Below are 21720 nucleotides of genomic sequence, written 5' to 3'. Positions count from 1 at the left end.
TCATATGTTTGAGAAATTGAAGTAATAGCATTTCTAAGGTATTTGAATATCGCGCCACGGGATTCCACTGGCTGTTGACTAGGGTGGGACGCAAACGTCCCACCTAGCCCAGAGAGGATATCTTGAAAACTTGATTGCTGACATGCAAAACAATGGACTGATGAAAAGAACATCAAAAGATAGTTAGAATTTCCTTAAATGGTTCACATTGGACTTTTCCAAAAACACCACTCTCTCCTCCCTTAAATTTCCCAAATGAAGCCCTTTTTAGAAACGTGCACTATCTGAAGTATTCCATAAAAGAGACATTTCAAAAGATATTTAGGCCTAGCAGTACCTACTGGCATGGAATGAAAAACTTGCTGAATCCCAACTCAAGACTAGAGTACTCTGCATGAAACTTCTGCTCTCTCTTAATATTGTTTATGCTAGGCTGTCAAGCCAGTTAAAAATATTCACTAACTAAGGTAAACTGGAGAGAGAAAAAGGAGTGAATATTTACTCAGAGACAAGAGTCACTGACTCAAAACCACAAGAGGGTAGAACACATTTCAAACGCTGCTTGTTAGGGGGAGGTAGTTCCAGAAACATTGGAATGGTTTAGTCGGCTTCCTCACTGGTTGGTCCAGATTCAGTTTTTTTCCCTGTTCTCTTCTTTAGTCCCAAAATGGATTTGAGATAACCTTATATTTTGTAGTCTGTAACTATGCTCTTTCATTCCCCAGTATTTAGTGCTAATGAGGCCAGTCCTGGCTAAGAACATCTATAAATTATAGATTTATACAGTAGAGTGTACTGTTCTTTCCATTGCCACCCATACCATCATCTTATACCATTATCAAATGCCTCAGTTTAATACCTTACCAATGGCTAAGAAGGCTTAGGAAAACCCCCATTATATTTTACTATTCAAGGCTGGGATCAAGACATTACACAATTTAGAAAAACTGTAAAATAATCTCATATTGTTTTAACCTCTCTGTACAATATTGCGGTGCAGTTTGCTATAATCAAATAAAATGTTATTCATCACATGCTTGGTAAACAAGAGGTGTGGACTAACAGTGAAATGCTTACTGACTGGCCCTTCCCAACAACACAGAGAGAAAGACAATAGATCAATAACCAACAGTAAATCACGTAACAATAAAATGTATAATAAAATACACACAGAGTAATGATAACGTGGCTATATATAAGGGGTACCAGTACCGAGTATGTGCAGGAGTACGAGGTAATTGAGGTAGTTATGTACATATAACTAGGAATAAAGTGACAGACAGCAGCAGCAGCATGTGATCAAAATAATGCAAAAAGGGTCAATGTAAATAGTTAACCGAGAAGCTACCGGACTAACTATTTAGCAGTCTTATGACATGGGGGTAGAAGCTATTCAGGGTCCTGCTGGTTCCAGACTTTGCGCATCAGTATCACTTGCCGTGTGGTAGAAAAGAGAACAATCTATGACTTGGGTGGATGGAGCCTTTGACAATATTTAGGGCCTTCCTCTGACACCGACTGGTATAGAGGTCCTGGCAGGCAGGAAGCTTGGCACCAGTGATGTACTGAGCTGTATGCACTACCCTCTGTAGCGCTTTGCGGTTGGATGTCAAGCAGTTGCCATACCAGTGATGCAGCCAGTCAAGATGCTCTCAATGGTGCAGCTGGAGATCTGAGGGCCCGTGCCAAATCTTTTCAGCCTCCTGAGGGGGGAGAGGCGTTGTCGTGCCCTCTTCACGACTGTGTTGGTGTGTTTGATGTATAACGATATAATGGTTAGATGTTCTAATAAACGTAATGTGTTGGGTATGTAGGGCCTGGGTAAAAAAAAAAAAAGCTGTCAGGTTCTTTATGGGTCTCTTTCAGGCAGTTTACTAGCTCTCATAAAAGCCTGATAAATCCATACAGGCAGGTGGTAAACACAGCCTTTACTGCCTGTCTAATTAACCTCCATTAAGATAAAGCACAGAGCATAAGGTTTTGGTATGAAGCGGGTTGTAAATTCAAATGATGACACACAAGAATGTGAGTGCATGTGTGTGTGTGTACTTGAGTGGGTGGGTGGGTGTGCGTGTGTGTGTGTAGTAAGACCACCAGTGTGAGGTGAGATAAAACTGCATCCAGGATGGATGGGTGGCAGATAAAGGAGAATGGAGGGATGGAGAGAAAAGGAAAGGCTGAGACTGTGTGGGGCTGTAACTCACCGTGTTAACTCCACCTAAACCTTCACGCTAGCCTGTTCAGGGAGAGGACTTTAACTCACTTTCTCCTGACAGGGACGTGGACAGCAGGCAAACTGGGACAGCGTAAATTACCCATGCTGCTGCTGTTCACAGGGTGCTTATCGCCACGAAACTACTGGTGTGCGTCCAAAATGGAGCCCTATTCCGTAAAGTGCACTACTTTTGACAAGAGCTTTAGCAATTGTATGTTTTGGCCACGAGGACATTCAAATGGAAGGGAGGATCTGACATAGATCCTGACCCTGAGCTGCCCTAGTGCAGCTGGACTGTATGATCGGAAGGCCTCTACCGTGTGAGGTTGATACAGTGCATTTGAAAAGTATTCAGACCCCTTGAATTTTTCCACATTGTTATGTTGCCTTATTCTAAAACTGTTTAAAATTGTTTATTTTTCCTCATCAAATCAACACAATACCATATAATGACAAACCAAACATTTTTTTTTTTAGCTAATTTATTAAAAATAAAAACACTGAAATATCTAATTTACACAAGTATTCAGACGCTTTACTCAGTACTTTGTTGAAGCACCTTTGGCAGCGACTAGAGCCTCGAGTCTTCTTTGGTATGACACTACAAGCTTGGCACACATGTATTTGGAGAGTTTCTCCTATTCTTCTCTGCAGATCCTCTCAAGCTCTGTCAGGTTGGATGGGGAGCGTTGCTGCACAGCTATTTTCAAGTCTCTCTAGAGGTGTTCGATCGGGTTCAAGTCTGGGCTCTGGCTGGGCCACTCAAGGACATTGAGAGAATTATATTTAAGCCACTCCTGTGCTGTCTTGGCTGTGTGCTTAGGGTCATTGTCCTGTTGGAAGGTGAACCTTCACCCCAGTCTGAGGTCCTGAATGCTCTGGAGCAGGTTTTCATCAAGGATCTCTCTGTACTTTGCGCCGTTCATCTTTGCCTTGATCCTGACGAGTCTCCCAGTCCCTGCTGCTGAAAAACATCCCCACAGCATGATGCTGCCACCACCATGCTTCACCGTAGGGATGGTGCCAGGTTTCCTCCAGATGTGACACTTGGCATTCAGGCTAAAGAGTTCAATCTTGGTTTCACCAGACCAGAGAATCTTGTTTCTCACGGTCTGAGAGTCTTTAGGTGCCTTTTGGCAAACTCCAAGCGGGCTGTCATGTGCCATTTACTGAGGAAGGCCTGATTGGTGGAGTGCTGCAGTGGTGGTTGTCCTTCTGGAAGGTTCTCCCATCTCCACAGAAGAACGCTGGAGCTCTATCAGAGTGACCATTGGGTTCTTGGTCACCTCCCTGACCAAGACCCTTCTCCCTCGATTGCTCAGTTTGGCCAGGCGGCCAGCTCTAGGAAGTCTTGCTGGTTCCAAACTTCTTCCATTTAAGAATGATGGAGGCCACTGTGTTCTTGGGGACCTTCAGTGCTGCAGAATATTTTTGGTACCCTTGCTCAGATCTGTGCCTCGACACAATCCTGTCTCGGAGCTCTACGGACAATTCCTTAGACCTCATGGCTTGGTTTTTGCTCTGACATGCACTGTCATCTGTGGGACCTTATATATAGACAGGTGTGTGCCTTTCCAAATCATGTCCAATCAATTGAATTGACCAAAGGTGGACTCCAATCAAGTTGTAGAAACATCGGAAAGATGATAGGTCGCAGGTCGCACTTGTTCTCAACTAGCCTACCTGGTTAAATAAAGGTGAAATACAAATATAATAAAGATGATCACTGGAAACAGGATGCACCTGAGCTCAATTTCGAGTATCATAGCAAAGGGTCTGAATATTTACGTAAATAAGGTATTTCAGTTTATTTATTTTTTACATTTGCCAACATTTCTAAAAAACCTGTTTTCGCTTTGTCATTATGGGGTATTGTGTGCAGATTTATGAGGAAAAATATAAATTATTTAACCTGTTGGGGATAGGGGCAGTATTTGCACGGCCGGATAAAAAACGTACCCGATTTAATCTGGTTACTACTTCTGCCCAGTAACTAGAATATGCATATAATTATTGGCTTTGGATAGAAAACACCCTAAAGTTTCTAAAACTGTTTGAATGGTGTCTGTGAGTATAACAGAACTCATATGGCAGGCAAAAACCTGAGAAGATTCCTTACAGGAAGTGGCCTGTCTGACCATTCCTTGAGCTTCTTGACTCTGTTTATTGAAGACTGAGGATCTTTGCTGTAACATGACACTTCCTACGGCTCCCATAGGCTCTCAGAAGGCGGGAAAAAGCTGAATGATGTAATTCCAGCCCCAGGCTGAAACACATTAGCGCTTTTGGCAAGTGCTCTATCAGAGGACAATGGGCTTAGGCGCGTGCACGAGTCGACCCCATGTTTTTATTTTCGTTCGTCTCTGAACTAAACAGAGATTCCCGGTCGGAATATTATCGCTTTTTTTACGAGAAAAATGGCATAAAAATTCATTTTAAACAGCGGTTGACATGCTTCGAAGTACGGTAATGGAATATTTAGAATTTTTTTGTCACGAAATGCGTCGTACGCGTAACCCTTATTTACCCTTTCGGATAGTGTCTTGAACGCACGAACAAAACGCCGCTATTTGGATATAACTATGGATTATTTGGGACCAAACCAACATTTGTTATTGAAGTAGAAGTCCTGGGAGTGCATTCTGACGAAGAACACCAAAGGTAATAACATTTTTCTTATAGTAAATCTGACTTTGGTGAGTGCTAAACTTGCTGGGTGTCTAAATAGCTAGCCCTGTGTTGCCGGGCTATCTACTTAGAATATTGCAAAATGTGCTTTCACCGAAAAGCTATTTTAAAAATCGGACACCGCGATTGCATAAAGGAGTTCTGTATCTATAATTCTTAAAATAATTGTTATGCTTTTTGTGAACGTTTATCGTGAGTAATTTAGTAAATTCACCGGAGGTTTGCGGGGGTATGCTAGTTCTGAACGTCACATGCTAATGTAAAAAGCTGTTTTTTTATATAAATATGAACTTGATTGAACAAAACATGCATGTATTGTATAACATAATGTCCTAGGTGTGTCATCTGATGAAGATCAAAGGTTAGTGCTGCATTTAGCTGTGGTTTGGGTTTATGTGACATTATATGCTAGCTTGAAAAATGGGTGTCTGATTATTTCTGGCTGGGTACTCTGCTGACATAATCTAATGTTTTGCTTTCGCTGTAAAGCCTTTTTGAAATCGGACAGTGTGGTTAGATTAACGAGAGTCTTGTCTTTAAAATGGTGTAAAATAGTCATATGTTTGAGAAATTGAAGTAATAGCATTTCTAAGGTATTTGAATAACGCGCCACAGGATTCCGCTGGCTGTTACGTAGGTGGGACGATTTCGTCCCGCCGACCCTAGAGAGGTTAATACATTTTTAAATAAGGCTGTAACGTAACAAAAATTCATGGGGTCTGAATACTTTCTGAATGCACTGTTTATTAGCCAATCTATATATCACTGTATAACACGCTGACCAGACCGCACGCCAACACGCTGACCAGACCGCACGCCAACACGCTGACCAGACCGCACACCAACACGCTGACCAGACCGCACGCCAACACGCTGACCAGACCGCACGCCAACACACTGACCAGACCGCACGCTAACAGAATTAGACATGGAAATGTATACCACTAAAGGACCAGTCTTCCTCTGCATCCCTCATCACCTGTTATCAGTAGCACCTCTATCTGACCCACACACACTAATGAGACATGACAGGACCACTTACCACCATGTTGTAGGCTTCAGGGACGTCTATTTCAAAATGGAACGTTCCACTCTGGTAGTAGCCTTCATCTGCAGATATATAGAGAGAGAGATACAGTGAGCAGCAGTGAGGTTTAGCTGGTGGAATTCTCAGCGGTTTCCCGGGGGGCTGTGTTGTTAGTCAGCAGAAGGATTCATGGCGGGGTCAGGCTCCCAGCGACAGGGTTTCAATGAGGAAGTGGTGGAAACATGAAATATGACCCTTTGGATCCCCTTGGCTCTCTATGGCCTCTTCCCACCTCTCCATACTGCTGAGGATTGAAAGCAAAAAGCTCAGGCTACAGCCAACTAGCAGGGATACAACCGCTCTCCCTAGGGGTTTCCCAAATGGCACCCTATAGGGCCTTGGTCAAAAATACTGCACTATTAAGGGAATAGGGTCCCATTTGGCATGGACCGCTCTCTCCCTGTAGCCTGTAGGGGGAGAGGCTCACACCGGTCACCAGCATGCTCTCTCTGTCAGTCAATGAAGGTGACCTCTCTGATACTTGTGGAAAATCTTCTAGTCTAATGCACTGGTTGAACAACCACGGCCCAGTAATGAGCTGCTCTCTAGGAACTGTCTCCAGCGGATATGGCTGTCTTAATTGGGATGACGGCCAATAAAGTCCTGTGTGATTCCAAGCCTTTATGGGTCTGTTACTGAGAGACGCCTATAAAACTAGAGCTGTTCCCTCCCTCTGGGGAAGGATGTCTCTTAACCCTGAACAGACCTGAGCAGAGGGAAACAGACTGGTCTAATTAGCAGCAGCTTGACACCAGATACATACATTATGAATCAGCCTTGGAACCCCTCTGAGAAAACACTGGTTCTGCTCTGATTAGTGCGGAGCGATTAACCAACGTATTTGTATTTTTTTATTTGTTATTAAACAACGAATTGACCAAGGTCGGTTCAATTACTTGAATTCCATTTAGTTTCTTTTTTTTTTGTAAGTCCAACATGCCGTTTCTCTAGAGACAAAAATCGAATCATTCACAAGAGAAATCAACTCAAGAACTATCTGGGCTGAAGGGAGTTGTAGTTTTCATTAAGCAAATATTCAACCTAGTTCAGCACAGAAACATGGTAATTAACTACAATCACCATAATCCACTGTGCCATTTTTCCCGAATCAGAGACGAATCAAAGAGGAAGATGCGAAGGGAGAGGTTGGGGACAGCGACTCCTATTGTTAGGACATCAGAATCTCGTCATTGTATACAGATCTCTGTATGGATACACTTTTACGCATGAGAACTAGTAGAATGATTTTGCCAGACACCTTTCCAGCATACAGTACTTAGGCAGGGTAGCTAAATAGGATGACTATAGACAGTACAGTATGGGGAGCACATAATGTTAGATGGCCTGGAAGGCTGGGCTGACTGCTACTGGCTGAGCAGAGATGACATGATTACATTATGGAATGAAAAATATTAAAGTTATCAAATAAAAACAAAGAAATATACACAACTGAAATGTTTTATTATTGCATAGTAATGTCCTATTTATGTCTACCCAATGTGGACCTGACAGAGACAATGGAATATTTTCAATGTTTTGGCAAATGAATGTTCACGACTTTTGGTTTTGCAATTTCCATTAAAAAGCTCTAAAAATCCCTGTAATGTCATTATTTCATGTTGAAATCCATGATTATTTAAACCCTTTAAAAAGGTGGAAATATTAGCTGCTTGCTTTAATAACTTTTTATATGTTGTGTTGTATTATTAACAAATGCACAAACAAAAATGGCTATATGGCCTTCAGAATGTGTACAACTTTACTGAGTAGAAAGACATGATTGTGAAATAAGAGGGCAATCTACCTGGGTAATAAAGCATGGACCAATGCAACCTCTTCAAACCTGGAGGTGTCTCAACCTAGCAGTTTGCTAAAAAGCTATAATTGTCCCATAATTGGTGATTTCCATGCAATTTCAGTGAGATATTGAGGTTGGCTGGTTTACAAATGACTTCAGTCACTGAAATCAGCAGGTCTGATCCCTTCACTCTCTGCACCAAAGCATGGACACATACTGAGGAGTCAGAGCAAGCAGGGGTGGAAAGCAGAGGCACCATGTCCTGATTCCAAGATGGCTAAGTAGCATGCTACTTGCTTGATGTCTACAGAGTGATCACTGCAGTCAGAAAGAGCTGCGCTAGCCTGGCACATGTTTGCTGGGTACAGGGGGCAGTACAGTTCACAGATGGCACAGCAGAGATCACAACAGTGAATGTGGTCTAGGGCAAATGAGTATTTAGTATTTATTAGGATCCCCATCAGCTGCTGACAAGGCAGCAGCTCATCTTCCTGGGGTCCAAACAGGAAGAAAACAGTACATTAACAATACATTATACATATGCACTTCACTCCATTACTACAAATGTACATTAATACAACATTACAATGTGTGGGTGTTTGCACATATGCGTGTGTGTCTCTTCACAGTTCGCATTGCGCTGTGAGGTGTTGTTTTACCTGTTTTTTAAATCTGATTTATTGCACGCTTGAGTTACTTGATATGGAATCGAGTTCCATGTTGTCATGGCTTTATTTTTCCCCAGAGTCTGTTCTGGACTTGGGGACTGTGAAGAGACATTTAAGGGCTAGCCGTGCTGCTCTGTTCTGGGCTAACTATAATTTGCTGTAAATTTAAGGGCTAGCCGTGCTGCTCTGTTCTGGGCTAACTGTAATTTTCTGTAAATTTAAGGGCCAGCCATGCTGCTCTAACTGGCACTTGACACACGCTGCATAACAGCAGAAGCCTACCAGATGCCTCCATTTAATACTCCATACAGTCAAAGATTAGACATGTCCTGAGATGTATTAATGACACTAAGCATGTTGTGAGAATGAGATGCTCTAAAATGTTCACCAACAATGCAGTGGTCTGATTCCTTGCAGTATATTAGCATCTCCAGAGAGAGACCGGCTTGATCTAAAATAAAACCAACACTGTTAACCAGCTGAATCATCTTTGTGAACATTGAATGTTGTAACTTTTCCACGTCCAGGTATTCCATAGACCTGATACTGTTGCCCGTGCTCATTCAAACCTATTTCACTGAGATGCAGGGCGGGATGCAGCAGAACCAGAGGGATCTGATGCTCTGAGCGAGCGATCAGCCCCCTAATCCTCCCTGGCCCACTATCAGGACAATAGTCTGTGTAGGCTGTTTACTGAGCCTGTGGAGGTTGAAGGAACTTGCTCTAGTCTCAAGCCTCGCTGAAAGCTGATCTAGTGTAGCACACACACACACACACACACGTTCCCCGAATACCTCTATCTGGCGTAATAACACTTTCTCTCCCCATTCTCCACACAGATCAGGTTTCCTAACACAACTCAGGATTCTTGGAGAGACTGAATTCCACACACCCATTTCACACCACAACAACAACTGCTAGATGTGTACAGATATGACTGGGTACAGCACCACTCTTCAGGTCTACACCAATCTACACACTCCACTCCAGCACACTGGGCTCCCGAGTGGTGCAGCGGTCTAAGGCACTGCATCTCACTGCTAGAGGTGTCACTACAGTCCCTGGTTCGAACACAGGCTGTATCACATCCGGCCATGATTGGGAGTCCCATAGGGCCACGCACAATTGGCCCAGCGTTGTCCAAGTTTGGTCGGGGTAGGCCGTCATTGTAATTAAGAATGTGTTCCTAACTGATTTGCCTAGTTAAATAAAGGTTCAAAATCAACAAAAAATCGAAACATTGTACCAGTCATCACACAGAGGTTGGAACAAGCCCATCCAATTCCTGGCTTGTGTGTGTGATTCCTGCCTTTCCCTTGCAGATTTAGGCCAATACCCTCATCGTCAGCAGTCTATTTGACACAGTGGGTAAATATTGAACGACAGGCTAAATGTTGCGAGAATGAGGATGGCAAAGCCACAGGTCAGGCTGGGGGATAACAACACTATGGTGCTTCCTCTGCTCTGTCCGTGACTACTGTGTACTAATCACGTCGTTCCCACCAAAGGACCATTTAGGTCTGAGAGACACCACCATGTTCCTCAGAGTACTAGTCAAGCAGGACACACCACCATGTTCCTCAGAGTACTAGTCAATCAGGACACACCACCATGTTCCTCAGAGTACTAGTCAATCAGGACACACCACCATGTTCCTCAGAGTACTAGTCAATCAGGACACACCACCATGTTCCTCAGAGTACTAGTCAAGCAGGACACACCACCATGTTCCTCAGAGTACTAGTCAAGCAGGACACACCACCATGTTCCTCAGAGTACTAGTCAAGCAGGACACACCACCATGTTCCTCAGAGTACTAGTCAATCAGGACACACCACCATGTTCCTCAGAGTACTAGTCAAGCAGGACACACCACCATGTTCCTCAGAGTACTAGTCAATCAGGACACACCACAGCTGCCAGATGGGTCTCTCTCTGTTAAGTGGAATAACTTCAGAATGTTCTCTGCTCTGAAAAGAGTAAATTATTCCAGCTGTCATGACTGGCCTGTGAGGATCAGGTTACAGTGGATCACGGTCCTACAGAGATCTCTCTCACCCCCACAGAGGGGGAGAGGTACAGAGGGATTGATGGGGGGGGGTTATGACACCTCCATTGTAAATCTTAAGGCAGCAGATTAATCCTTTTTCCTTTAGTGTGTGGGCCTTATGGAAAATCTAGCTCAGAACTGTAACATGCAATAAATGGACTTTGGGACATTATATTTCATCAACCAAAATGGTGGTAACAATGATAGATGGAATATGAAAATTAAGGTCGATTTCGTTATGTTATTAAAAATAGTATCAAGACGTTATAACGAAAACATTAACTTGAAGAGTTTTCATAATGTGTATGTGATGTTTACATACTTTATGTTGTGTAGAAAATATCCAGATGAAAGAGAATGTTTTGGTGACGATAAGACTGATTTTAGTTGTCTAAACGAGATCATAGCAATTTATAATACCTTGCCTCGTAACTAGCAACACCCCAGAGAGCGTGTCATAAAGACGGGAACGCCCTTTCTACCCTGGGGTATAAAACATGTGAGTTAAGAATTTACATACCAGACTAAGTTGACCGCGCGCTGTAGCCGAGGTCTACCACTAGTCGTGACCCCGAAACACAACGGCCCTCCGACCCAAGCTGGGAGGGCCGTCGTCTACACGGCCCTCCGACCCAAGCTGGGAGCGTCGACACGACTGATTAGCCTCCTAAGAAGACCACTCTCACAAAATGAGTGCAAGGAAACAGACAACCAAGAGAAAGGCCATCGCGTGGACAATCAGAGACTTACACCCGATAACGAAGGAGATGCGGCCATCGAAAGAACAGGGCGTCGGCCAAACCTATCCCACTAAGCGGAACTCGGCCCACGAAGAGATACCCAACGGAGACCTTCAACACGTAAATACATTCATTGTCATTCTGACCCATAAGAGCGGCAGTTTACAAATGTATCCAAGTGTGCTTTTCTCTCTTGCACTTTCTCTCTCTCTCTTTAAATCCCCATCTTGTGTAACACGTGTCATATTGTGTTGGTCCGCTAGGGATCGGTTGCCATTGTATTAAGTTCTAACCAATAACCTAGACTGCTGCGTCTCTCAGACAATTTTTTAAAATCGAATATAAATCATGTAGCAGATGTAGCATATGGTAGAAAGAGTATGTGGCCTTCTCTGTAGCCTACAGGCTGGAGATACAATGTAATGAGACGGACACTTTTCCCGATCAAATAGCCTAACCTAAATGGCGCTCAATCAACAACAAAAAAAAACATAACAAACATATCCTAAAAACAGGACAGGTCAAAGTAAAATGAACAATATGGAATGGACAATAACAACTGTTGTCTAGGAGTTTCACCCCATCGTCATGATCAGTGGTTTCAAGTTTGTATCCGTCATTTCTGACAAGCAGATCATAGAAAATAAAAAATACTTATGCATTTCCCGCTGTGTAAACACATTGCAATAGACTCACAATAACTCCTGATAAAGTTGGTCTTGCCTAAAGTAAAGGAATGTGAATAAATGGTTAATAAGTGATAAGCAGTAATAAGTGGTCACTACCATCATGACTTAATTGTTTAATTCTGTGTTACAGCATTCAACCCACATAACGCATTTAAATGTAATTTTTTTTTTTTACAAAAAACACAAAAAAACATGATTACTTAAAAAAATATTATCAAACCAAAAAAACCTCAAAAATCACTAACCACTCAGCACTATTAATGGTTAACCGTAAAAGAGGATGAATTAGTAACGGTGAGCACCAGGCTTATCAATCTGTATCAGTCTTTTCCATTAGGGGTCAGGCCAGGGACAAGACTTTGTTAACTATCCAGGGCAATCATTCAGTGGAATAAGGCTGTAACGTAACAAAATGTGGAAAAAGTCAAGGGGTCTGAATACTTTGTGAATGCACTGTATATACTTCCGGATTAAAAACAGGCTAACACACAAGATATTGCAGCAGAGAGGAAATGACTGATACTTAGTAAATAAGTCATTTTCTTGTGGACTACTGAATGATCATTCTGGGAGGAACTATCTACACAGCCACAGGTGGTGAGAAACTGTACTGAAACGGCTACTAGATCTCCAAAACATACAATATTGCTGTCACGTCCTGGCCAGTATAAGGGTTAATTGGTATTGTAGTTTGGTCAGGACGTGGCAGAGGGTATTTGTTTTATGTGGTTCAGGGTGGTGTTTTGGAAATAGGGCGTTTGATTTAGTATTTCCGGGTTTTTGGTTTATGATCTATGTTTAGGTAATTCTATGTCTAGTCTAGGTAGTCTGTGTTTCTATGGTTGATTAATTGGGGTTGGGACTCTCAATTGAAGGCAGGTGTTTTCTCTTTGCCTTTGATTGAGAGTCCCATATATTAGGGTGTGTTTGTGTTTGGGATTTGTGGGAGATTGTTTTTGCATTGCGTGTTTTTGTGAGCCTGCAAAACTGTCATTTGTCGTGCTTATTGTTTTCTTGTTTTCTCGTGTTCAACGTTCTTTAATAAATTAAGAAAATGAACACCAACTCTACTGCGTATTGGTCCACACTTTCAGACGACGATTTCGCTATATCATCGGATGATGAAGAAGTTCGTGACAATTGCAATGATAAATAGTTTAATATCATTACAAAGCAGATAGTGAAATCTATTGAGTAACAGGTTGTGTAGCCTAAATGTGCTTTTAAAAATGTAAACTTTTTGTTGCAACTATACAGTAGCGAGTTCATTCAGCATGGAGGTGGCATCTATAGATGAACAGGTGTTACTAAACAGTCAATGCGAATAATTTATCTCCTTAAACATGCCGGTTTACTTCAAAGGACATGTTGTTGTTTTGGACCATGCAGAGAGTTTGTCTTGCAGCTCTTTGGCTTCGCGGTTTCTCATTACAGAAATAGATACTCAGGTCACAATGTGGACAGCAGTAGGTAGTAGAGAAAATCTGGCATGAGCTCCATGTTTGAAAATCTAATTTGTGAAAGTTGGCTCTCGTCCTCTCTCTCCTGTGGTCTTTGCTACAAGGCGAAATGCCAGTCAATAGGCCTAAATCAAATGCATCAACAACTTGTTTCACAGCCTCCCTCCACTGAGACTGTGGATTCTGAACTGACTGAAGTCCAGAAAACATTCAGACAGCCAGCCTATCATTTCCCTCCCTGTTAAGACATCATTAAAATAACATTTCCTTATCTACAGATAACTCCTCCCTCTCTACATTCCTCAATACCTGAGCTGACTGATTCATTGTAATTCGATCCTAGAGCTCCTACTCTGATACATTATGAACACCCAGAGCTCAACTTCACCATGGTCACATTTCACAAACCCAAACTGGACTGGGCCAATTCAGTCCAGGCATTCCCAGCATGTTGTTCCAATTGTTTAAAGCTACTCTCCTTAGTAAACAAGCCTTGCTGTTCTCTGCTAATGGCTCCATATCCAACCAGGGAAAGTTTTCCACTCATAATGGCCACAAATAACCCAGAACTAAAGTACCAAGTGAACCCAAGCTGTCGGTGTTCTAGTTCTAAAGGGAGATCCTGAGACATAGTGCTGTAAAACGCAGGCAAAAATGGGGTGAGTAGGGCCCCGAGAACAGTGTGTGGTCCCACTATGTTTTGCTGAGAGTAGAGGATAGGGGTTGACCGGTGAGTAGGGGTCATTCTGTAGACACACAGACAGACAGGGTTGTAAGTAGGGCCATGGTCATTGTGATGACGACAACCTTGGAAACCCTTGTGAATGGTGCCAATGTTAGCTAGCTCAAGTACTGCCTTTATTTACAGCAGGACAGGACATTTCTCTGTTGGACCACAGACATGCTTTAGTCTTCTGTGGTGTGTTTTCTGTTAGGTTAAACTTTTTTTTTTTATTAAAAAAAGAGGCCTGTCTGCTCAAAAAGCTTTTCTATTTAGTTTACAGAGTTTGTATAAAGTTTGTTTCCAGTTAAAGTCCCTCAGTGTGCAGGTCAACGCTGAAAATAAATGCTTGTTTGGCCTGCTAAATAAACATTCAACAAAATAATGGCAGTGTTAACCCCTGATTTTGCACCATCTCATATTCATACCAGTGCATTTCTAAGTTCCCAAGCATTCCCCTTCCCAGTGCGAGAAGGCTACATATCACTACGGCTGCTTCCCTGCAGTTTTATCACTATAAACAGCCTTCAAACTGCAGTTTCTAGTCCAGCGACTACAGCCTGCCTGCGTCTTCCTGAGTGACTGACAGAAACTCACAGAAAAGATGGGGAAGACTTCATGTCATCCAGCCATCCAAGGCCCGAGGGAAGAGTAAAAGACAGCTACAGTGTTAGAGGATGGAGGACGAGGGTGGGAAAGATCATGATCATTATTGCTTACATTAAGCTGATGAAGATGATCATTATAGCTAAGGATAGAAAAATGATTGATCAATGAATGACTCATGTTGAAATCTGGAATACAGGCCTAGTTTCTGAGAAGAGAAACACAGTAGGGACTGTGTGTGTGGGACAGCTGTACTGTGGCGAACTAGTTAACCCTCTCTCTCCGTGTGTCCTTTAATAATTCAGCGGCTGAGACTACCAGATGGACACTCACCTCTCTGCTCCTCTACTGGTCATTAGAGGTCGACTCCAGAGCAGAGGTGCCATGACTTTAATGATGTAATACAATAGCAGGCTATAAGGTGTTTATTTAAAAATATATATATATTTTACCTTTATTTAACTAGGCAAGTCATTCCTATTTTACAATGACGGCCTACCCCGGCCAAACCCTTCCCTAGCCCGGACGACGCTGGGCCAAATGGGACTCCTGATCACAGCCAGTTGTGACACCGCCCGGGATCGAACCAGGGTCTGTAGTGACGCCTCTAGTACTGAGATGCAGTGCTTTTAGACCGCTGCACCACTCGGGATGCCAAAGAGAAGAGAATACACTTAATTCAGAGTTAAAGAGGGCTTAGAGTCTTGGCGGTGGGCACACACACACACACAGAACCGACTGACAGCATAGCAAATAAAAAGGTCTCCTTTTAAAAGACTGACTGGCTGACAGCAGTACAGAAAGAGAGTGAGAAGAGGCGTCTCCTTAACTAATACACCACGTCTCTAAATGCATAACGTGCCCACTTTTCTTGGAATTTCAATAACATCTGACAAAAATATCTAAAGACACTTAAGCAAACTTTGTGAAAATTCATATTTGTGTCATTCTCGATACTTTTCGCCACGACTGTACATTACCAGTCAATAGTTTGGACACACCTACTCATTCCATGGTTTTTCTTTATTTTTACTGTTTTCTACATTGTAGAATAATAGTAAAGACAAACTATAAAATAACACATATGGAATCATGTAGTAACCAAAAAAAAGTGTTAAACAGCGCTTGCTGGACTTTCTTGCGCGCCCTGAAGCCTTCTCCACAACAATTGAACCACTCTACTTGAAGTTCTTGATGATCCAATAAATGGTTGATTTAAGTGCAATCTTACTGGCAGCAATATCCTTGCCTGTGAAGCCCTTTTTGTGCAAAGCAATGATGACGGCACGTGTTTCCTTGCAAGTAACCATGGTTGACAGAGGAAGAACAATGATTCCAAGCACCACCCTCCTTTTGAAGCTTCCAGTCTGTTATTCGAACTCAATCAGCATGACAGAGTGATCTCCAGCCTTGTCCTCGTCAACACTCACACCTGTGTTAACGAGAGAATCACTGAAATGATGTCAGCTGGTCCTTTTGTGGCAGGGCTGAAATGCAGCAAATGTTTTTGGGGGATTCAGTTCATTTACATGGCAAAGAGGGACTTTGCAATTAATTGCAATTCATCTGATCACTCTTCATAGTATTCTGGAGTATATGCAAATTGCCATCATACAAACTGAGGCAGCAGACTTTGTGAAAATGAATATTTGTCATTCTCAAAACTTTTGGCCACGACTGTATATTGTTAATGAAACGATGTAGGCCTTATTTTTTGGTTTAAAAAGATCATATGTCAAATGGGAGCCTCCCGAGTGGTGCAGCAGTCTAAGGCTGCGTCACTACAGATCCTGGTTCGAGGCGGCGCACAATTGTCCAATCGTCGTCCGGGTTAGGGGAGGGTTTGGCCGGCCGGGTTGTCCTTGTCCCATCGTGCCCTAGCAACTCCTGTGGCGGGCCGGGTGCAGTGCACGCTGACACAAAATCCGGGTAGGGGCCAGCTGAGTATAAGACTATCATCTGCATATAAAATGGATGAGAGAGTTTCCTACTGCCTGAGCCATGTTGTTGATGTGAATTGAGAAGAGCGTGGGGCCTAGGATCGAGCCTTGGGCTACTCCCTTGGTGACAGGCAGTGGCTGAGACAGCAGATGTTCTGAATTTATACACTGCACTCTTTGAGAGCGGTAGTTTGCAAAGCAGGCCAAAGACACCAATACTCCACAAGAACAGAATGGTCTACCGTATCAAAAGCTTTGGCCTAGTAAATAAAAATAACAGCACAACATTACTTAGAATCAAGGGCAATGGTGACATCACTGAGGACCTTTAAGGTTGCAATGACACATCCATAACCTGAGCGGAAACCAGATTGCATACCAGAGAAAAAAACTATAGACATCAAGAAAGCCAGTCAGTTGATTATAGACAAGTTGTTAGAACACTTTAGATTTTTTCCCCCCCATATCCCCAGATTCCTACCGCAAACTCTGAACATTTTCATCTTCGCAACTAGCTAACCGCAATCCTGGGTGACTAATCCTGGCTAGCGTTTCCATCCCGGAGCAAGCACCAATTAGGCTGAAGCTAGCCCGGCCAGGGCTCCTGTGCTACCACCGAAGCCCACTCCTGGGCTACAATATCCGGACCCCTTCTACTGCCGGTACGGGGCACGGAACCCCGCCGAACCTCTACGACTGGAATACCGACATAATCTGCCCGAGGATTCCAACAGGCCCCTCAGGCCTCTGAAGGCCCATTCTGCTAACCGCGGCCTACTAGCTACCTAGAGCGACTTGGAACCCTACTAATTCCACGACTGGTCTATCGACGTCACCACACGATGAGGCAAAAACAGACTTACCCCCCATCGCGACGTCCCCCAAAGACTAACTTGCTAGCCCCGGTCTGCTAACTGCTAGCTTGCCTGCCCCGGTCTGCTAACTGCTAGCTTGCCTGCCCCGGTCTGCTAACTGCTAGCTTGCCTGCCCCGGTCTGCTAAATGCTAGCTTGCCTGCCCCGGTCTGCTAACTGCTAACTTGACTGCCCCAGTATGCTAACTGCAAGCCCCGGTCTGCCAACTGCTTGCTTGCTAACCCGGTCTGCTAACTGCTAGTTTGCCAGCCCCGGTCTGCTAACTGCTAGCTTGTTTAGCACTGGCCTACTAACTGTTAGCATCGGCCTGCTAACTGTCAGCCCAACCCCTCACTGGACCCATATGTTCACTTGGCTACACATGCCTCTCTCTAATATCAATATGCCTCGTCCATTACTGTCCTGGTTAGTGATTACTGTCTTATTCCACTGTAGAGCCTCTAGCCCTGCTCAATATGCCTTAACCAACCATGTCGTTCCACCTCCTACATATGCGATGACATCACCTGGTTTAAACGTCTCTAGAGACTATATCTCGCTCATCATTACTCAATGCCTTGGTTAACCTCCAATGTACTCACATCCTACCTTAACTTTATCTGTACACTATGCCTTGAATCTATGCTACCGTGCCTAGAAACCTGCTCCTTTTACTCTCTGTTCCGAACGTGCTAGACGGCCAGTTCGTATAGCCTTTAGCCGTACCCTTATCCTACTTCTCCTCTGTTCCCATGGTGATGTGGAGGTTAATCCAGGTCCTGCAGTGCCTAGCGCCACTCCCACTCCCCAGGTGCTCTCATTTGTTGACTTCTGTAACCGTAAAAGCCTTGGTTTCATGCATGTTAAGATTAGAAGCCTACTCCCTAAATTTGCTTTATTCACTGCTTTAGCACATTCTGCCAACCCGGATGTCTTAGCCGTCTCTGAATCCTGGCTTAGGAAAACCACCAAAAACCCTGAAATCTCCATTGCTAACTATAACATTTTCCGCCAAGATAGAACTGCCAAAGGGGGCGGTGTTGCACTCTACCGCAAAGATAGCCTGCAGAGTTCTGTATTACTATCCAAGTCAGTACCCAAACAACGAACTGCAAAAATCTCCCTCACTAGCTTTAAGCACCAGCTGTCAGAGCAGCTCACAGATCACTGCACATGTACATAGCCCATCTATAAAACAGCCCATCTATCTACCTACCTCATCCCCATACTGTATTTATTTATGTTGCTCCTTTGCACCCCAGTATCTCTACTTGCACATTCATCTTCTGCACATCTACCATTCCAGTGTTTAATTGCTCTATTGTAATTACTTTGCCACCATGGCCTATTTATTGCCTTAACTTACCTCATTTGCACTCACTGTATATAGACTTTTTGTTTTCTTTTGTTCTACTGTATTATTGACTGTATGTTTTGTTTATTCCATGTGTAACTCTGTGTTGTTGTATGTGTCGAATTGCTATGCTTTATGTTGGCCAGGTCGCAGTTGCAAATGAGAACTTGTTCTCAACTAGCCTACCTGGTTAAATAAACCTGTTTGGGATAGGGGGCAGTATTTTCGCGGCCAGATAAAAAACGTACCCAATTTAATCTGGTTACTACTCCTGCCCAGAAACTAGAATATGCATATAATTAGTAGATTTGGATAGAAAACACTCTAAAGTTTCTAAAACTGTTTGGTTTTAATGGTGTCTGAGTATAACAGAACTCATATGGCAGGCCAAAACCTAAGATTCCATACAGTAAGTGCCCTGTCTCACAATTTATTGTCCTTCTATAGCATCTCTATCGAAAATACAGCATCTGTGCTGTAACGTGACATTTTCTAAGTCTTCCATTGGCTCTCAGAAGGCGGCAGAAAGTGTAATGGGGTGTCTGCAGTCTCTGGGCTAAGAACAGCAGGAGTATTTGTTAGTGGTCAGGCTGGGAACAGTGACACTGGAGATGCGCGTCCACGAGACTACTCAATTTTTTTCTTTCAGCCTTTGAATGAATACAACGTTGCCCGGTTGGAATATTATCGCTATTTTACAAGAAAAAGAGCATAAAAATTGATTTTAAACAGCGTTTGACATGCTTCGAAATACGGTAATGGAATATTTTGACATTTTTTGTCACGAAATGCGCTCGCGCGTCACCATTCGGATAGTGACCTCAACGCATCGAACAAAACGGAGCTATTTCAATATAACTATGGATTATTTGGAACCAAAACAACATGTTGTTGTTGAAGTAGAAGTCCTGGGAGTGCATTCTGACGAAGAACAGCAAAGGTAATCCAATTTTTGTTATAGTAATTCTGAGTTTAGTGGGCACCAAACTTGGTGGGTGTCAAATTAGCTAGCCTGTGATGGCCGAGCTATCTACTCAGAATATTGTAAAATGTGCTTTCGCCGAAAAGCTATTTTAAAATCTGACACCGCGATTGCATAAAGGAGTTCTGTATCTATAATTCTTAAAATAATTATGTTTTTTGTGAATGTTTATCATGAGTAATTTAGTAAATTCACCGGAAGTTTGCGGTGGGTATGCTAGTTCTGAACATCACATGCCAAAGTAAAAAGCTGTTTTTTATATAAATATGAACTTGATTGAACAAAACATGCATGTATTGTATAACATAATGTCCTAGGAGTGTCATCTGATGAAGATCAAAGGTTAGTGCTGCAATTAACTGTGGTTTTGGTTTTTGTGACATATATGCTTGCTTTGAAAATGGCTGTGTGATTATTTTTGGCAGGGTACTCTCCTTTTGCTTTCGCTGTAAAGCCTTTTTGAAATCGGACAATGTGGTTAGATTAACGAGTCTTGTCTTTAAAATGGTGAAAAATAGTCATATGTTTGAGAAATTGAAGTTATAGCATTTTTGAGGTATTTGTATTTCGCGCCACGCTCTACCATTGGATATTGGTGAGGCGTTCCGCTAGCGGAACGTCTGTCCCTAAAAGGTTAAATAAAGGTGAAATTTAAAAAAATATTTATATTTTTTATTAAACAGGGCAAAATCGAAATTGGCCTATAACAGTTAGGTTGAAAATATTAAGAATGGGATCTACCTAACACCTCCCAGAACCCAATGCGTGCTGGCCTGCCAGCACAGGAACAATTTGGGGCTTGTCAAACGAAAGTACAGCATGAGGATAATTGTTACTCCACCCCTGAAATAGGGAGTGTTGAGGCACCTCGATGTTCCAGCCAAGGCAAGATATTGAGGAGCTTGATTCCAAGATGGTTCAGTGGGTGAAATGAGTCGCCATGCAAGGGCAAGTTCTTAAATGGAGCAGCCCTGCTAACACAGAGATATTAGAAAATGGTGAAAGCTTTCTTTGGACAAAATAAGGTAGGTCAGTCTGAGAAAGACATTCAGCAGATGTGGTGAGGAATGTAGGTAAAACATTTCTAAGGGAAGAAAGGAGACCTGATGCCTGCCACACACACACACACACACACACTTTGATTAACATTTGTTGTGGGGACCAAATAATTGATTCCCATTCAAAATACTATTTTCCCTATTTCCCCTTAATCCTAACCCTTAACCCCTAATTTTAACCCCCAAGCCTAAAAAAGCCTTTTTCCTTAACCCCCACTTGTCCGAATTTCCTTGTTTTACAATCCTTGTGAGGACTTCTGTTCCCCACAAGGATAGTAAAACCAAACACACACACAGAGTTAGAAGGTCTCCTAAGGCATGAATAATTCCAGCAGGCTGCTCCAGTATCAGTACGTATTCAGTCTACAGGATACAGGACAGGTAGGCAGAGAAGTAAGAACACAATGCTGAGCAAGCAGACAGGACCTGCATGGGGAATAATGATGGATGCCTGACTACTGGAGCCAGTCCGCACTTAAATACAGAAAACAGCCACTTAGACCAGAGCAGGACAGAAGTGATCCTGCATCCTCATCTACAGTTGAAGTCAGAAGTTTACATACACCTTAGCCAAATACATTTAAACGCAGTTTTTCACAATTCCTGACATTTAATCCTAGTAAAAATTCCCTGTTTTAGGTCAGTTAGGATCACAACTTTATTTTAAGTAAAATGTCAGAATAATAGTAGAGAATTATTTATTTCAGCTTTTATTTCTTTCATCACATTCCCAGTGGGTCAGAAGTTTACATACACTCAATTAGTATTTGGTAGCATTGCCTTTAAATTGTTTAACTTGGGTCAAACGTCT

The 21720-nt window shown here is 42.8% G+C and overlaps 1 protein-coding gene across 2 annotated transcripts in view; it reads right to left on the bottom strand.

The window, feature by feature from the left end:
* LOC106582389 (NEDD8-conjugating enzyme UBE2F) overlaps positions 1-21720 on the bottom strand; it is a 90049-nt gene that overhangs the window by 53484 nt on the left and 14845 nt on the right. For both annotated transcript variants that reach the window (XM_014165456.2, XM_045704817.1), the window contains one exon: positions 5946-6013. In XM_014165456.2, coding sequence (XP_014020931.1) covers positions 5946-6013 — 68 coding nt within the window. The remainder of the gene's footprint in view (positions 1-5945; positions 6014-21720) is intronic.

Source organism: Salmo salar, chromosome ssa21, assembly GCF_905237065.1.
Source record: "Salmo salar chromosome ssa21, Ssal_v3.1, whole genome shotgun sequence".
In the NCBI taxonomy this organism is placed as follows: Eukaryota; Metazoa; Chordata; class Actinopteri; order Salmoniformes; family Salmonidae; genus Salmo; species Salmo salar.
Note: the sequence above shows the minus strand (reverse complement) of the source record. Positions and strands in the feature narration are given on the sequence as shown.